Source organism: Leptopilina boulardi, unplaced genomic scaffold, assembly GCF_019393585.1.
Source record: "Leptopilina boulardi isolate dan_hultmark-lab unplaced genomic scaffold, ZJU_Lbou_2.1 LbouV2_122, whole genome shotgun sequence".
NCBI classification, from domain to species: domain Eukaryota; kingdom Metazoa; phylum Arthropoda; class Insecta; order Hymenoptera; family Figitidae; genus Leptopilina; species Leptopilina boulardi.
In genome coordinates, this window is record NW_026137666.1 from 1,088,693 (window position 1) to 1,108,301 (window position 19,609).

Genomic DNA, 19,609 nt, shown 5'->3' on the forward strand with positions numbered 1-19,609 from the left:
TCGTATGTCTTATTATACGTATAATTATACGTATAATAATACGTATAATTATACGTATAATAATACGTATTATTATACGTACAATTATACGTGTTTTTTTTCAATAGGGCAAGCAATATTCAAAGTATGTTCCTGACTTAACCAATCATATTTTCGCGACGGGACCATAACGATAATTCAATTTGTACATCTGACAGTTGATCTACGGTAGTGCGCGCGAAACTAACATGGAAAGTAACGGATTTCATTAATTATTATTATCACTTTTAAGAAAGCCTCAAATAAAAATAATATTAGGTATATAATATATAGTTAGAAAATAAAAATTAGTAAAGTCATTTGAAAAATTAAAATTTTACTATAGGAAACTCAAATGACAATTTTTATTAAGAATTTTAGAAATATCATTATAAAATGATTACGTTAATAGGAAATCATGCTTCTTATATATATATATATTTAAAATTTCATTATAGACTGAATTCATTTCAAATCAAGCAGGCGAAACATCTTCGGAGTTAAAAATCAATTTTTTCCGAAATTTGGTTTTTCTTAGTTTTTTAGACGGCACATATTTTTTGTGCTCAATATCAATAAAAGAGAAAAAAAAATTTTTATTTTATTTTTTAAAAGAAAAATTTCATTTTTCTCAAGAAATACAATATCAAAAAAAAAAATTCTCTGACAAAAGTTGTTCCTCTTTAAAAGATGTAAAAAAAATATCTCATGAAAATTTTCTCCATATCTCTTTGTTGTTGATATATTTCGCAATTTGAATGGTAACAGTAGACTTTTGCTATAAATAATAATATGTTTACTATAAAAACAACAGATCAATAAAAAAGAAACTTACACACAATTTCGTTGCGTCAACTCTAGCGGATAGCAAACTATTATTACTTTATTAATATTTACTCTCTAAATTTGAATCAGCGGAATCTCGCTGATTCTCTGCTATAAGTATACCACTGATTCTAATCAGCTTATATGCACTGATGAATTAGTGGAATTTCACTGATTTTTCAGCGTATATCCGCTGATTGGTACCAGTGGTATACTTATCGCTGATTCAGAGAGTAAATTTTAAAGTGAACGATGTTTGTAAGTGAGTTTAACAGTGTCACACTTTTTATTATTTTTAACAGTGAAAAAGTGTTTAATACGAATAAAAACTGTGAGAAATTATATTAGGAAATTTTAAAGTATATCTCATTTTAATATTAGGTACCACTTTATATTGGTCTGTATTTAATGTACAAAAAATAAACTTTCTAGTGGGCAAAAAACCATGTTCGTTATAAAACCATTTTTAGAACGTTTCATGTCCGCCAAGTAATGTTCTAAAACATTTAAAGAACATGGATGTTCAGATTTAGGAAAGTGTGTGTGAATATAATACTGTAATATATTATAAACAGTAAAATTATTTGTATCCCAAAAAAATATCACGATAAGAAAATCTTTTTTTTGGTCAAATTTTCTCTGTAAAAAATTAATTTTCTAAATTTTGAGGTAAATGGGGATAGTCAGTTTCATGCGTTTAAATCTAAATTTTTTTCTGTCGCATAAAATTAATCCTAGGAATGTAAATAACAACTTAAAAAAAATAAACCCGCAAATATTACCCTTTTAAGGAAGAGACTTACGTAATTTGTGAAAAATGGCGATTTGTCCCCATTTACCCCAACTGACCCTATTAAATTAAATATTTATTAAATTAATTATTATTTGAATCTAATTATTTGTTTGAAAGTAAAAAATAAAATATCTAATTAATTCAAATTTTCCAAATGTTCCCGCGCTGCGCAGTTGGCTCTGCTCTGGACTTTAGTTCGCTCAACGCCACAGGGAGGGTGAACATCACTCTTTCTCGAAGTTGAGGTGTCACTAGATTTGTATATAAGAGGTGAACAAAATTTTTTTTTGTCCTACCTGCCCGAAAAGTATGTTATTTCGGGCACTTAAAGCGGGCCCAAAGTATCTCATTGTCGCTCGGGGTTAGGCAAGCGGGCGTAAAAGTACTTTTACGCCCGCTTCTTTTGGTCAAGAAGGCCTAATGGAATTTTACTGTTTATAATATATTACAGTATTATATTCACACACACTTTCCTAAATCTCGCCGGCGCCACAATCACCTATTTTGCGCTCTTGATACGAAAATAACTATTTCGTTAAAATATTTTTCTGCCCTATGTCTCTCCTTCTTTTAGGATGTGAGACAAACTTTTTTTAGAAGAAATGGTTTTACTACATACTGTAATGACCATTTTTTTTATTTTAATTAAATTATTAAAAATAGAACAATAATTATTTAAAAATAATAAAAATAAAATATTTTTTTGTATACTTTTTTTTAATTTAAACATTTTTTAATATTGGCTTATTATTGGTTGCCAATAATTTGCCAATGATTGTTGCCTATTTTTGGCCGATCTTTGGCAGCCATATATTGGCTTAAAGCTTGGCTGACAATCATTGGCAGTAGCTTGATCATTCCAAATCAAAACCAATGGTGCGGTTGCCCATAGTTTTACCAAGAGAATACGATTGGGCGCCAAGAATGGACCACTTTTGAACCAATCGTAAGTATTGGCAACTTCCCATATGATTTATACGAATTGAATCGTCAATTTCGATAAGGGCTCAACTATCGATTGTAATACTAAAATGACACTTACACTTTTTCGAGTTGAGCCCTTTTTGAAATTCACGATTCAATCACAAGTGTCTGGAAAGAAAAAAAAGTTTGCTTACGATGCCGAGAAAAATCATTGTTACACGGAGAGAAGAGATTTAGTCTATTCTACAAAACACGTTTAGTCCAGATTCTACTAAACAGCGTAGTCAGAGGGACTACTATAGTTCTGTCACACAAAAAAATTTACCGACAGAATAAAAATGCACAAATCTGATTGGTTGTCCACAATTAACCAGATTGCGGACAACCAATCAGATTTCTACATTTCGTTTCTGTCGGTAAATTTTTTTCTATCGATAATCGTGTAAATTTTTTTACTAAACAGTATCGTTCATTTAACTGAATGTTTAGTCCGTCCAAAATGAACGATACTGTTTAGTAGATTTAACTGAGATAGTAGTAAGATCTACTACGCCCTTCTCTCCGTGTACCTGGTGGTTCCTTAGTACCCCATAAAACTAAAAAACTTAACCCGAAAATCGTAGCTGTTCATTTAGGAAAGATTCAATCCTTTCTAGGGGTGATTTTGGGATTTTTAAAAAAAAATTGTTTTTTAAAGATCAGAAAAAAGTTTTAAATTATTTTTATGATTTTTAGGGATCCGCGGCCGCAGGCCGAACCCTTAGGCTGCTCGCACAAGAAAAGACGGAGCAGTATGCAGAATGTGTTTCAAATGAGATAGAAAAAGACAGAAATATCGCTCTTTCCTTTTTTATCTCATTTGAAACACATCCTGCAAACGGCTCCGTCTTTTCTTGTGCGGGCAGCCTTATAGCGAGAGTCGGGCGTCCGTCCGTAGTTCTTAAGTCTTATGCTTAACACTTAAGTCTTAAGCAAAAAACTTAAAACTTAAGCAGAAGTCTTAAGAGTTACAACTTAAGCATATGTATTAATTCTTATGCTCATGTTTTATGCTTAAGGGGTTTCCTAAATTTTTTTGGTCAAAAAAATCGAATTTTTTTTTTCTTCATTTTTTGATAGGAAAGTATGTTAAGAATGTGTGGTTAAATCATTAGATCATAATTCGCTCAAAATCTTAAGTTATTTAACAAAATACATATATATATATATATGCGTCTACAGATTGTATAATTAACCCTTTCGTGTCCACGATAAACCGAGCGAATGGATTTGCTTGAAATTCGTTACTCGGGGTGTTATTGGGGTCTCTGATTACGAATTTAATGTCAGATTTTAAAAATTCAAAATGGCGGATCCAATATGGCTGACAAGTTTTTTAAAAAGTGTTTAGATTGGCTCGAAATGTCCTACTCGGGGGTTTATGGGGTCGCTGATTACGAATCCGGTGTCCATTTTTCAAATTTCAAAATGGCGGATCCAATATGGCGGACAAATTTAAAAAATGCTTGGATTGAATATGATGACAGAATTCGAAAATTCAAATATAAAAAAGGTTTTTTGGTTTGCTGATAATAAACCCGACATGGTCATGGACATAGTACGGACAATTCATCATATTCATATCATTTCATCATTTTCGAGCAAATCCGATTAGTTTTAAAATTTTTTCGTCCGCCATATTGGATCCGCCATTTTGAATTTTTAAATTCTGACATCATATTCGTAATCAGCGACCCCAAAAACCCCCGAGTACCAAGTTTCGAGTAAATGCAATTGATTTTTAACTTTCATGTCCGCCATATTGGATCCGCCATTTTGAATTTTTAAAATCTGACATCATATTCGTAATCAGCGACCCCAAAAACCCCTGAGTAAGAATTTTCAAGCTGATTTAGTTACTTCTGCTTGACTAATTATAACCTTTTGATATCAAAACTTTAAACACTTTTTTCTCAAAACACTATATTTAAAAATGGTAACCAGTAGAACTCAAAAACCGTTTGACTGATTTCAAAAATTCAAGTTGCATTCGATTCAGTGGAAGTTTTTGCAGGCCCTAAACCTCTAATATATTTAAAATATTCAATAATCAGGTTTTTGTGAGTGATTGATTGTCAAAAAAATGGTGTTTTTTCAGTTTTTTGGGTTCCAAAGCTTGCCATTTTTTTAATTTTTGATTTTTTTTAATATCTCGAGGTTTAGGACCTGTATTAGGTCTTAAACTTTAAAATCACGTTTGATTTTTTTATTTTAGATGATTCTGCGATGAGCTACAGTGGTTACCGTAAAGGACTTTGATTTTGACCAGTGTACATAGCGACCTCTGTAGAAGGAGCATAATAATATTTTTTAAGATCGCAATTTTTTTTTAAATAGTTCTTGACGTATATAGTAACATGTAAAAACTTTTGATCAATTATATTTTAAAACTTATGAGTACACGATCTTTTATAAACCTTCTATTTTAGGGCAAAAAAATTTAGGAAACCCCTTAAGTCTTAAGCATAAGTCTTAATTCTTAAGCTTAAGCATAAGACTTAAGACTTACGGCCACGAAACCCTAAGATGTAGGCGCTTCTGCCTGCTTCTCCTACTCATTTTTATTTGTGTGAGTGTGTTTGTAGGACCTCATTTTCCAGACATAAGCGATTAAAAAAATTTATGATTTTGTGGAAAATTTAAACAGTGAATTTTGATTTTTTTTTGAAAGTTTAAAATGTGTATTTTCATTACAAAAAATATTGATGTGTCCTTTTTTGTTATTTTCGACACAGGAAAAACCTAGTCTCATTTTTGTTGCAACTCAAAATGAGCCAATGCTGAACGACATAGACAGTGGCGCCACCAACCTGACTCATTTTTGGTGCATTTCAAGAGGTGGAGGATTTTAGGAGGATTAGAGGATTTTCCATAAACAATTGCAATGTTATTTAATTGTTTATTAACAATCCACTAATTCCAAATACTTCATATGGAGCTCATTGGATGCGGAATTACGGCAACTTTCAGTTTGTAACGTCAGAAGTACTATAACTTCATTTGTTTATAAAATATTAATTAATAATTATATAATTAATTAATATCTCGAAAATAACAAAAAAGGATATCTTAATTTTTTTTTTTCTCGGAACGATCCACTGTCGGACTTCGAAGCAGACATTGAGAACCTAGAATCGAGCCTTAGAGAATCCAGGCTGGATGTTCTCGTCACAGGAGACTTTAATGCAAAGTCTCCAGAGTGGGGAGAGACTAGGATCGATAAAAGAGGTATAATGATTGCAGAAATGGTCTCCAGGAACAATTTAATAGTTGTCAATCAAGGAAAGTCGTGGACTTTCAGAAGAGACACGATCGGATCAATCATAGATTTGACAATCGCATCGTCTCATTTGATTAGCCGCATAAGCGACTGGCGGGTCTCTGAGGAATATACCGCAAGTGACCACCAGTACATCGAGTTCTCAGTCTCAGTGGGAGACACACAAGGAGGCAGAAGACAGGAAGCCCCTAGTCGAAAAAGCCCCTCGTGGAACACTAAGAGACTCGACAAGGAGAAGTTCGTCCGGTCCCTTGAAGAAGCCTGTCTCATTAAAGACTTGGGCTGGGTGAAGAGGACGAACAATCTGGAGAAAGAGGTCCGAGCGGTGAGGAACATTATCATCAACGCTTGTGATGTATCAATGCCGCGTCGCAAAGGCACCTCTTTCAGAAGGAAATCCTTGCACTGGTTGTCAGAAAGGTTGGCCTCCTTGCGAAAGGCATGTTTCAGAGCAAGAAGGACATATACCCGATCTAAGGGAGATCCCTTGCTCAAGGAAGCATACAAGGAGGCCAAAAAGAACCTCAGCAAAAAGATCCGCGCGTCGCGACGCCGTAGCTGGAAGGACCTAATTGAGGACGTCGAGAAGGATCCATGGGGTCTGGCTTTTAAAATAGTTACTAAGAAATTAGTAACGAGGCAAAAGACCCCCGGCCTGGACAATCTCGATTGGGTCAGAAAGGTAATAAAAGCCCTGTTTCCTCCTGCAGAGCCGTGGCTTAGGAAGGACTGGAGTTCTTGCATAGTCACAGAGGAAGAACTCTTTACTCTTGAAGAATTGGAAGCAGCAGGTAGAAGATTGCAGACAGGCAAGGCGCCTGGAATCGATGGGATAAGCAACAAGATCCAAAAAGAGGTGATTGTTGCTTCCCCCCAGATTTTGCTGGACATCTTCAATCGCTGCCTAGAGAGAGGAGAGTTCTTTCCAGACTGGAAGAGGCAAAGGCTGGTCCTCCTAAGAAAGGGAGACAAACCTCTAGATAAGGTCTCATCCTACAGGCCTATATGCCTGTTGGATACAATGGGCAAACTTCTAGAGAACATGGTTCTGCAGAGTATGCAATCTCACTTGACCGGAGAGAATAGTCTATCCGATAACTAATTTGGATTCCGCAAAGGTCGGTCCACAGTTGATGCCATAAAGGCAGTTGTGGACCTCGCCAGAGAAGGGAAAAACAAATTGGGACCAGATAAAAAGAAGAGCTTCTGCGCGTTGGTAGCAATAGACATACGGAACGCGTTCAATTCCGCGAGATGGGAAGATCTCATCGAGTCGATGATACAGAAGGGTATATCGCCCTACCTGTTGCGGATAATGGATAATTATCTAAGCGACAGGTGGGTTATTTACGAGGGAGACACCTGCATTCTCAAGGAAGAGATGCAGCGTGGGGCCCCTCAAGGCTCAAGGGTAGGACCATTTTTATGGAATGTATCTTACGATCTTACGTGTGCACTGCCGACTCGGCGGAAGCTCTAGGGACATTGGTGAACGAATGTCTGCCCTGGCGGATTCGATTTGCGTAATGTCTACTTAACTAAGCGGACTTTAGGTAGACATTAGGTAGACATGTAAAAAAACGTATAAAAAAGATATTAATCGACTTATTATGATAAAAAAAAGTTGATAAAAGGGTAAATGAATGTTTATAGAGTAAATTCGTACAAAATTTGTAATTAATAAAGCAATAAATAATTAATAATGAATGGAAATGTGCGCGAGGTACCTGATCAGTTCAGCTGTACAATTATTTTCGTGCTATTTTCATGAAAAAAATATAAATTAACGGCAAAAACAATTGATATTTATAAAAAAGTGTAAAATTGATTTAATTTTATTGTTTGCAATACGAATTATTAAATAATAATTAAGTTTTTATCAAATGTGAATAGTGTTGTGAAAACCTGTGAAAACTAATGAGTTACTACATTACCGATCGCATATGAGAGATGGCGCCACCAGTTTTTACAATACAGTGCGAGCTTGTTTTCTTCCAATAAGCTTTTGCTTTAAAAGAAAATAAAAAGTGAATTTTAAAATGCAGAATAAAGTTATACAAATAATTATTGATTTCATAATTGTTTCTCGTCCAAAATTACGGACATGATTGCAGCTTTTTTGTTACACTCATCGAGAACTTTTTATTATCATATGCGATCGGTAATGTAGTAACTCATTAGTTTTCACAGGTTTTCACAACACTATTCACATTTGATAAAAACTTAATTATTATTTAATAATTCGTATTGCAAACACTCAAATTAAATCAATTTTACACTTTTTTATAAATATCAATTGTTTTTGCCGTTAATTTATATTCTTTTCATGAAAATAGCACGAAAATAATTGTACAGCTGAACTGATCAGGTACCTCGCGCACATTTCCATTCATTATTAATTATTTATTGCTTTATTAATTACAAATTTTGTACGAATTTACTCTATAAACATTCATTTACCCTTTTATCAACTTTTTTTTATCATAATAAGTCGATTAATAGCTTTTTTATACGTTTTTTTACATGTCTACCTAATGTCTACCTAAAGTCCGCTTAGTTAAGTAGACATTACGCAAATCGAATCCGCAAGGGTGCGGCTAGCAAAATGCTGGCTGGAAACCAGAGGTCTTCAAATGGCCATGGAAAAAACCGAAGCATTGCTGGTCACAGACAGACGTGGTTATAAATCCCCACGAATCGTGATAGACGAATTCGAGGTCAAGTGGTCATCTCCGCGCAGAGATGCATTACTTCACGTATTGCCTCTGCTTATCGGACAGTATCTACGAGCGCTGTGCAGGTCCTTGCAAGTGTCCCGCCAGCAGATCTTTTGGCGCTTGAGAGGGAGGAAATTATCCTCCTTCTCAAGGAGGCGAATTCCTCTAAAGAGGAAGAACGACCCAGCAAGGACCGAATCCGCTTCGAAGCGAGGCACAGGCTCGTCGAAAAATGCCAACAAAGATGGGACGGGGAGGTAAAAGGTCGATGGACTTATCGCCTTATACCGACACTCGCCACTTGGTTAAGTAGGAACCATGGAGATGTCTCCTACTATTTGACACAAGCGCTGACAGGTCACGGATGTTTTAATTCATACTTGCAGCGCTTTAAGAAGAGAGAGAGTGAGGCGTGTGCTTACTGCCAGTTCCCTTTGGACAACGCAGAGCACACCCTCTTTGCCTGCAGTCAATGGGACTTGGAGAGGCAGGCCATGTTTACCAGTGTAAAGCAGCGTCTACAATAAGCGCGTGGGACGTAGACGCGAACGTGTACCTAATGAGAGAGAGGGGTACGGATATATACATCTATTCCCCTCTCTCTCATTAGATACACGTTCACGTCCACGTTCGACGCGCTTATTGTAGACGCTGCTTAAACGCTACACTATTTGACACAAGCGCTGACAGGTCACGGATGTTTTAATTCATACTTGCAGCGCTTTAAGAAGAGAGAGAGTGAGGCGTGTGCTTACTGCCAGTTCCCTTTGGACAACGCAGAGCACACCCTCTTTGCCTGCAGTCAATGGGACTTGGAGAGGCAGGCCATGTTTACCAGTGTAAACGCTACAGTTACACCGGAGAACATGGTAGCGCTGATGATCCAGTCCCAGGAAAACTGGCGGCTCATCGAAACCTTTATCATCTCTGTTATGATGAGAAAGGATCTCGATGGCCGCAGATAGGCGAAATTGACAGTATACAGTTTTTATTTATTTATTTGTTCATTTTATTATTTATTTTGTCTTTTATTGTCTTTTTACAATTTTCTGTTTATTTATTTTAGTCTTTTTACAGTTTTATGTTATATTTTGTGTGTTCATCTGTCTTATTACAATTTTATTTTTTGACTTTTGTTTATTTTACTTTTATTTTATTTCTTGACTTTTTATTGTTTTCTTTTCTGGTGTGCTGTTGATTCCGCTTGACATTGATTTCCGTTTTATTTTAAAATTGGTAACGCAGGATGTCCGCAGGAATGGAGGAAGTCGCTTTTGCGACAGAGTTGGAGCGCCACTCTCGAAGGCAAAAGTCTTCACGACAGTACCGAAGGTAGATAAAAGGGCTCCCAAGAAGGGTTGACGGGTTTTTAGTGGGTCGGGGCTGGTAGTAGTTCGCCAGCTTATTTTGTTTAGTGTATTCCTTTTTTTTACCAACCCCACATAACCTTGGCATACGGAAGCCAAGATATCTGTATACAGATTTCCCAATAGTCCCTAAGCAAAAAAGAACAAAAAATAATTAAACTAATTTTTAATTTAATTAATTTAATTAAAATTTAAATAAAAATATTTAAATTAGTACTAAAAAAATATAAACATATAATAAAAACATAACAATAAATGAAATATAAAAGTAAGAAAATTTTTAATTCAATTAATTCAATTAATTCAATAATTATTCCTTTTTTAAAAAATCAGAAAGAAATCTATTATTATATTTTACCATTCGACAAATATTGAGAGTCGATAATGAAGTGTCACTCATTATCATAATCTTCTCTTCTTTACCCATAAAATGTCAAGTACAGCAGTATTGGGATCTCTTGTGGGGCGTGGCTTAATCATTTAACCTCCTCTCAGTGGTACCATTTTTCGACACCGCGTTAAAAACCTACTCTGATTGGTGGAAGTTGGACAAAATTAGACAAAACGACCTACTCTCGAGGGTTACAAAAATTTTCACCAGAGAGCGTCTTACAGTACAAGAGATCCCAATACTGTCAGTTAAAAAGTGATTTTTCGGAAAACTCTTTCCTTTTCCTCGATCGAGGTATTTTTATACTTTCTTTTTCTGTATATATCAAGAATTATGCATTTTCTATCGTTTTTTCAATGTTTCAATAGTTTTTCATATTATTTTAGCAGCTTTTTAGACACGAGAAATATTGCGGATGATTGGGCATAATGCATTTTGGACAATTGAACAAACACTCCAATTGGAGTGGAATCCCTACCATAATTAAAATCCCCCCTAGAAATCGCACATCCACTCTTACAGTCCAAATAGATGCGTGTAAGGAGAATCTATAGTGATTTCCCCACTTGGTGCCCAAGCTTGTGTCCCTTCCTTGAGATAAACTTATTTTATTTCTATCTATGAAAGTGATTTAAGAAAATACATATAGAACTAAATGTATACATTGTGATTTAGAGAAAATCAGTATTATTGAACAATAACAATTATTTTTGAAATTAATTGATATAATGGTAAAGCAGATTCTATTTATCGAAAATTAATCTTCTCTTTTGATAATAATGTAATTTGATTTATGTTATTCTTTACTGTATAAACTTATAATGAACTTTAGCCATTATAGCGCCTACCTAGATTTAGTTAATATTTTATATTTTGTATTGTTACTTACGTAACTATTAGAATTTAGGAGTACTTTTGTACGAAAGGGCATGTCCCGTTATGTTCTAAATAAATAAATAAATAAATAAATAAATTGTCCGAATGCATTTTAGACAATTGAGCAAACGGCTTGCTCAATTGTCCGAACTGCTATCTCAAAAAATCCTTTTTTACTAGGATATTATTAATATTATTAATATTAATTTTTTTAATATTAATATTATTTATATTTCCAAAAAGTGCAATGCTCACATTTTGGCAATTGGATCACTTCAGGAATTTCGCCCCATATATACCTAACGTTTCGTTTCAATGCAACGAATACAATAAATTATTTTATATATAAACGAGGGGGAATTTACTCTGGTAGTCAAGTGTACACTTGCCTGGTAATACTTGGTAATACCTGTAATATTTTGTAATGTCTTGTAATAATAAGTATTATTGTGTAATATCATGTAATACTGTGTAATACTTGTAATATTGTGGTATTATGGTGTAATACCTTAAAAAATTTAAAGAAAATAAAAACTAAAAATGTTAATAGAAGTAAAAATTTTAAACACTAATTCAAATGTAGCGCGGGAGTTGATGCTGAAGTATAACAACTTTGCCATAGGTGGCGGTATCGAATGTTTACAGAATCAAATCAGAAGATGGTTCTTTAGTAATTGGCCGAATTTTAGCTTTTAGCTACCTTACTGGAATAAGTAGAAAAAATCAAGTACAGTAAGATATCTGCTTCTGTAATTATACCGAAACAAAATGCACGAGACTTAGGTAATTTGTGTTCGTGGTTTAAGATAGCAAAAAACCAAATATTAAACGTTATAAACATGGATGCTCATGGATAATATAATATAGAAAATTATATTTGTTTAGTTCCTCGTCCAAAAATAAAAACAAATAAGTTATATTTATCGTGTTTTTTAAAAGAAATTTAAAAACATTTGAAATAATAGTTGTTTACGTTTTAAAAAAGAGAAATTTATTATTTTCTTTTATAAGTAGGGTAAATGCACTAATTGCGACGCGATTCGAGTCAAAACACCTTTGAAATAGAAAATTCGACATTTCTATTGTATAAACTCAATTTAAGACTTATTAAACTCATAGGTTATGTTATTTAGATGTTAAAAAAATGTTTAACTTTATAAAAATCGATTATTTAAACAAATATGAGAAATTAAAAATAATACCATAATTTTCTATTGCGACGCGTTTGTATATCGATTTCGGAGACCAAAATTACGTGTATTTTGAAAATACTTTACCCACCGAAATTAGAGCCAATGGAAACATTAAACAAGGAGGGGGTCCTTTACGTTTATTTCATAAACATTTTGCTTCCTCATTGTGTGAAGCAAAAGATTTGCTTCCTCGTGGAGGAAGCTATATAAATTTCTCCGATCCAATTGATTGTTTTAAAAAATTTCGAGTTGAAAACTTTTTCAAATTAATTAAATTTTTTGAAAAATTAAGAAAATTTTAATTCATTTTGGGTGTAACATATACTTTATATATACGAATCGATTCGTTTCAATGCAAGGAATAAAATTATTTTATGTATTAACTTGAATTTAAAGAAACACAAAATTTTTTAGTTAAAATATAAATTTTCGATTTTTATTAATTCTTAAAATTTAAATCAAATCTATACTTTATATATATCAACCAATTCGTTTCAATGCAGAGAATAAAATTATTTTATATACATATAAACATGAATTTAAGAAAACATAACATTTTTTAGCTAAAATGTGAATTTTTGATTTTTTAACTTACATTAATTCTATTAATTTCAATCAAATCTACAATTTATATATACCAATCGATTCGCCTTGACGTAAGGAAGACAATTATATTATATATTACCTTAAATTTTTCTATTTAAAATTTTTTTTAAATTAAAAAAAAAATTTGGAAAAAGACGTTTTTTGGGGGTATTTTTAAAAATCCTCTCATCATTTTTGAGCGATAAATGTGATAAATAAGCCAACTAAATTTTACCCAAATCCATTAAAACCAGTTAAAGATATCGTGTTCACAAAAATGATCCACACACACATACATACATCCGGACAATTGATCAGGATCTCATATAACATGTTTCTATATAGAGGAAAATTTTGTTTTTGCAACACTAACCTCTAAAGTTAAATTTTACACACCGAAAATTGTGTGTAAAGAAGCTCTTTTTCAAACGGTGTGTAAAGTGATTCACTTTACGCACTGAAATTTACTTTACGCACTGAAATATTACTTTACACACTGAAATTTACTTTACGCACCGAAATTTCTCTCACATAATATAAGGATTGTTTTAGACCACACTTTAGAGGTGGGTGTTGCAAAAAATATTGTATGATACACGTGCGTAAATCTGATTATACTCGTGCTGCAAACGTCACACTCATATAATCACTCACTTTACGCACTTGTATCATAAATAACTATTTCACCATTTCCATTTCGGAAGTCACGCATGCGCACTATCATTTCTATCTCTGTTACAAGAAATCCATCCGAAAAGCGCATGGATTTCAAGCAAATTTCGCATTGAGTGGAGGAGAGTATTGACATCATGGACTTGAAGCAAATATAGTACACGTTCCAAACTTTTCTTGCATAGAAATCTACGACCCTATAAACTCATGAATTTTGTCTAAAAAAAGTACGTCACAAGTGATGTGAATAATGAGTGACACAACCCATGTGAATATGGTATGATTTTTCTCTCCGTGTAAAAATTTTAAAAACGAAAGGACTACAAAGCTTCTTCCACGAGGAAGCAAAATGTTTGAATTACGGCAAGGGAAAAAATTTGATCATAAATAATTTAATTAATAATTGTTTAAATATGCATCTTCATTAGTAATTGTATCAAAAAAAAATTAAAATAATTTTTTTAAATCATTTTGCAACAGTTATATTAAATAGGTATAATAGTAATAATAGTCATTTTTTATGAACGCGCCGTAATTGATGCTATCGTCGTAATTGAGGCACTTACCCTAATATTTAAAAATATTTAATTATTTATTTCTCTATTTCTTATTGTAAAGTTTTGCTCTTAAATAATAATTTTATTGAAAGTTCTACGTATGAGAAAGTGCTATATTTGACGTGTAATATTTTTTGTAATAAAGGGTAATACTCAGTAATACATTTGTAATACTTTGTAATACAGTAATATTTTGGTAGTAGTATGTAATACTTGTAAAAAGTATAATACTAAGGTAATAATGGTAATATGTGTAGTTGTAGTCAAGTGTACACAATTTTTACTAGTAAATTCCCCCTCGTGTATAAACTTGAATTTAAATAAACACAAAATTTTTTAACTAAAATGTGAATTTTTGATTTTCTATTAATTCTTTAAATTTTAATCAAACCTATACTTTATATACATATCAATCGATTCGTGTTTACATCAAGAATAAGATTTTATTATATATCATCTTAAATTTTGCTATTAAAAAATTTTATTGATTAAAAACAAATGTTTGATAAATAGACGATAAAATTTTTTTTTGTATTTTTTAAAATGCTTTTGTCTATTTTGATATATTAATGTGATAAATAAGCATAAATAAATAAATAACATCCGGACAATTGATCAAGATCTCATATAACATATTTCTATATAGAGGAAAATTTGTTTCAACCATTTTTAAAAATTTTAAAGACGAAAGGACTACAAAGCTTGCTCCACGAGAAAGCAAAAACAATAAAGTGAACATCTCTTGCAGATTAATTGACACGTGTGCGACTTTACCGGTTTCACTGAAGGGGTATTTAGATTTAAAATAATACCCTAGTACAGTAAGGTGCAGCAATGCTCGAATGATATTGAACTCACGTTTCTATGGAAACGTGACAAGTTCATCTTGTCACTCAAGTTAATTCGAAAAAGGTATTGCTGCACCTTACTGTACATACATAGTGAAATGCATAATAAATGTTTAATTTACATTTTATGATCAAGATCATTCATTTAACCATTTCACTGTATGTACATACCTCATAAATTGTCACTAATATTTTTAAATTATCCCAAAAAGTCTGAAATGATTTTAATTTTGTCTTTTATGACATCATACCATTTGCCATTTGTGACGTCAGATATTTGAACGCACAACAAAAGCAGACGACACCCATGACAACGACACACAAAACGAATTTCAAGCTGACTCTACATTAAACGTGAACAGCTGTGGACTAAGCAAAAAGACTATAGGCTAACGCACAATATATTCGCGAAAGTCGTTCGCAAACGAGATCCATGAGATAGAAAAGGATACGAATATATTTCTGTCCTTTTCTAACGCATGTTTCACGTTTGCGAACGTCTTTCGCGAAGTTATTCTGCTTAGGCCTTATAGAAGGTGCTTTCGGGAGTTGCTGTGAGTATACTGTCAGTATGTTGTGATTAGCTGATCCATCAGCATGTTTATTCTGATTGGGTAATTTTTTACTGTCACGGAGCATTTACACCTTTGGTAAAAAAATTTTTTATTTTTGAATTTTCCAAAATACACAAACCTGATTGGTTGTTCACAATCTGATTGATAATGGACAACCAATCAGATCTTTGCATTTCCGAAAATCAAAATAAAAAATTTTTTTTACCAAAGGTGTAAATGCTCCATCAGCAACTCCCGAAAACACCCAGAGAGAGACAGAAGGAACAACTCCAGGGCCGTTTCCGAATTGGGATTTTTAGCGCACTTTTGATAGACACTGCATACTTCTAGGCTCTGTCACTTGTGACGTCAGAGTCGATTCTAGGTGTGACGTCAGAGGCCTGGGGGGACAACAAACAGACGACACAATGTTATTATTCTTATGGGGAAGAAAATTAGTTTCCACTTTCATCAATTTTATTCATACTTTAAACATGGAAAACGCTTGTTGACATATAATAAAATTAAAATGTGTGTTGATAATTAATTTTGTTATATATTTGATTCAATTACATTGATAGATTCTCTCAATTCGTGATAAAATATAAATTTTGAGGTTAGAGGTGTTTGTTTACTAACTTCCCTACCGGAAGGCTGGTACTGGATTGGTACTGGGAAATTGGAACTGAGATCTCAGTACCAACTCAGTACTAATTTGGTGCATTTTGGTACTGAAATGGAACTGGGAAATTTACCTGCGAAAAGGGTCGAGTTACCGTTAATACCCTCATAAAAGTGAAAAGCGACTAGCTTTTTCAATATGTTTAAACTAAAACTTTATATTTTTTTCAATATTATATTTGTTTTTCATGGATTTATATTATTTTCATACATTATTATGCATATGATATTTCCTTTGTCAGCTAAATTCAAAAATGATGTCCATTTTTTTATCAAACTTAAGGTATACGAGATAAATTATAACTTTTTTAAATGTAATTATTTTATGATAAATTTTAGATATTCATAATCTGGAAATATTAACGAATCTGAATATATATTTTTTAAAGTTGAGTTATTAAAATTACAAATTTTTTAAGCAATAAAACTCGGGTTAAAATTTTAATCCTTCAACAAAGGACCTATGGGTCTATTGTTCAAGGAGGGATTGCAATATAATTTTCAAACTTAACAGAAATTTTCTACAAACTATTATGTTTTTTTTTGCTGTTTTACACGTATATCGTGAGAGACGGTTTGTTGATCTTATATACCTTTAAAACTATTGTTAAAGTACTTTAAAAATGTCTTCTTATGGGTTATCAGGTAGTGGTACTGAAGTGGAACTCAAGCCAAGTCCAATTCAGTACCATTCCAGTACCACTCTTTCGGTAGGGTTGAAATATTTTACTGCTGCGGTAATTCCATGAAGTAGTATAAGGAGCACTCACTACTTGTTAAGCATATAGGCCCCCTGCATGAGAATAAATCCGAAATTACATATCTCCGATTATGACGCCTCTAGCGGAAAAGCGGTGTACTTAGAAGTTTTCAAAATATGGCTGCGCCTAGTGACAGCTGTTCTCAATTGGCGATTCAAACAGCTACACTAGCGCCACAGTTGAACTAATTTAGGCGTGACTCGCTCTGTAGCACTCCATGTGTTTTAAATTATTTTTTTTTATTTAACGCTTAAAAATTATTTTACAAACGCAATAAAAATATCAGAATAATTAAATAATTTGAAATAAACTGTCACAACAGAGACTGCTTTAGAGCGAGTCACGCCTAAGTTAGTTCAACTGTGGCGCTAGTGTAGCTGTTTGAATCGCCAATAGTAAACAGTGTAAAGTGATATATAATCCCTACCGAAAGAGTGGTACTGGATTGGTACTGGGAAATTGGAACTGAGATCTCAGTACCAACTCAGTACTAATTTGGTGCATTTTGGTACTGAAATGGAACTGGGAAATTTACCTGCGAAAAGGGTCGAGTTACCGTTAATACCCTCATAAAAGTGAAAAGCGACTAGCTTTTTCAATATGTTTAAACTAAAACTTTATATTTATTTCAATATTATATTTGTTTTTCATGGATTTATATTATTTTCATACATTATTATGCATATGATATTTCCTTTGTCAGCTAAATTCAAAAATGATGTCCATTTTTTTATCAAACTTAAGGTATACGAGATAAATTATAACTTTTTTAAATGTAATTATTTTATGATAAATTTTAGATATTCATAATCTGGAAATATTAACGAATCTGAATATATATTTTTTAAAGTTGAGTTATTAAAATTACAAATTTTTTAAGCAATAAAACTCGGGTTAAAATTTTAATCCTTCAACAAAGGACCTAGGGGTCTATTGTTCAAGGAGGGATAGCAATATAATTTCCAAACTTAACAGAAATTTTCTACAAACTATTATGTTTTTTTTGCTGTTTTACACGTATTTCGCGAGAGACGGTTTGTTGATCTTATATACCTTTAAAACTATTGTTAAAGTACTTTAAAAATGTCTTCTTATGGGTTATCAGGTAGTGGTACTGAAGTGGAACTCAAGCCAAGTCCAATTCAGTACCATTCCAGTACCACTCTTTCGGTAGGGATAATTTTAGAAAAAGTGTAAAGAAAGAAAAAAAACTATTTGACTTAACTTGAAATGAAAGAAAAAAGTTACACACAAAAATTTTAAATAAAACGTAAATTTTTTGAAAATATATTTGAAAATTGGTAAGTTTTTGCTTATTTACACACGAATATATAATTTAGATTTTTAAAATGTTTGTTTTCAATTATGTTTTATAATGAAATAATAAAGGAATTGCAATATTTTGGCGTAAGTTATATAAAAATAATAAAAATATATAATTAATTTTGTTTCATTGTAGCCGTATAAGTTTGAAACGAAATTTCTTAATTTTTTTTTATTTTTAGGTTATATTTACATGTAAACAAACAAAATATAATGACAAGTTCAGCAAGTATTTGTTAACATTCAAATACATACAAAATAATTTGTATCAAGTAAAGTTGCCTGTGTTAATGCTGATTCATTGATCAATTTAGCAGCCTCATTTTTCACTTTTTTATTTATAATTACACAAAATTAACTCGTTTCAAACACATTAAAAAAAAAAAAAAAACGCTAACTGACAGTTATATACAAACACTTATATAACAATGTACGCCAGGGTTGCGTACGTAATATACTTGACGTAAATTACATGGTTTTTTACATGTATATTACGTATGTAATTTACGTGCTTAGTTTTTTACGTAATTTACTTTTTCAAAATGGCCGCTTAAACTCCTTTAAGACGCACTGTAAATAAAAAGAATGTATTTAAACATTTAATATAATAATTAAAATAAATATGATTAATAACAATAGTTTTGTTAATCAAAAGAATTTCATATATTTTAAATATAGTAAAATAATATATGAAATAAGTATACTTTATTTAAATTATAGGTTATGTAATTTTTGCATGGATTTAATCATATTCAAGTTGTTGATTGTCAGCAACTAAATTTTTTTTGATGAAACACATATAATCTAAAAATGATTGTTAATAATAAAGTTTACATACCTATGGCCTAAAAGACGATCATAACCAGTGTTTTGCACTATTTTGTCGCATAATAAACATTTCGCATTGGTTACTCCTTTTTCATCAGTTTTCAAGAGTGAAAATTTTAAACTTTGCCAAGGAATTGCTTGGCGTTTTCGATTTTGTGGATTCATATCCATATACTTATTTTTTAAAAGTTTTAAAATAATTAATTTGTTGCTTTTCTGTGATACTAATATTTGTTTACATATTTTTTATTGATCGCCAGACCGCCGCCATATTTTTTTACATTTATTACAGGTTTTTTACGTATATTACATTTTTTACGTAATATACGTCAAAAACCTCGAGTGACGCGTCACTGTGCAACCCTGAATGTACCACG

General features: G+C 32.2%; 1 protein-coding gene across 10 annotated transcripts in view; it reads right to left on the reverse strand.

Annotated features, from left to right (window-relative positions):
- Positions 1–19,609, reverse strand: part of LOC127287467 (beta carbonic anhydrase 1) — a 246,247-nt gene extending 226,638 nt beyond the window's left edge. For 2 of the 10 annotated variants that reach the window (XM_051314437.1, XM_051314427.1), the window contains exons 1-2: positions 19,243–19,609; positions 18,660–18,974 (exon numbers count right to left, since the gene is read on the reverse strand). Coding sequence is in view for 1 of the 10 variants with exons in the window: in XM_051314455.1 (XP_051170412.1) it covers positions 12,512–12,535 (24 nt within the window). In the remaining 9 variants the exon portion in view is untranslated. Of the gene's footprint in view, positions 1–12,511; positions 12,687–15,256; positions 15,572–18,659; positions 18,975–19,242 lie in introns of those variants that run through there. The other 8 variants (XM_051314420.1, XM_051314411.1, XM_051314455.1 and 5 more) reach the window with 6 other exon arrangements.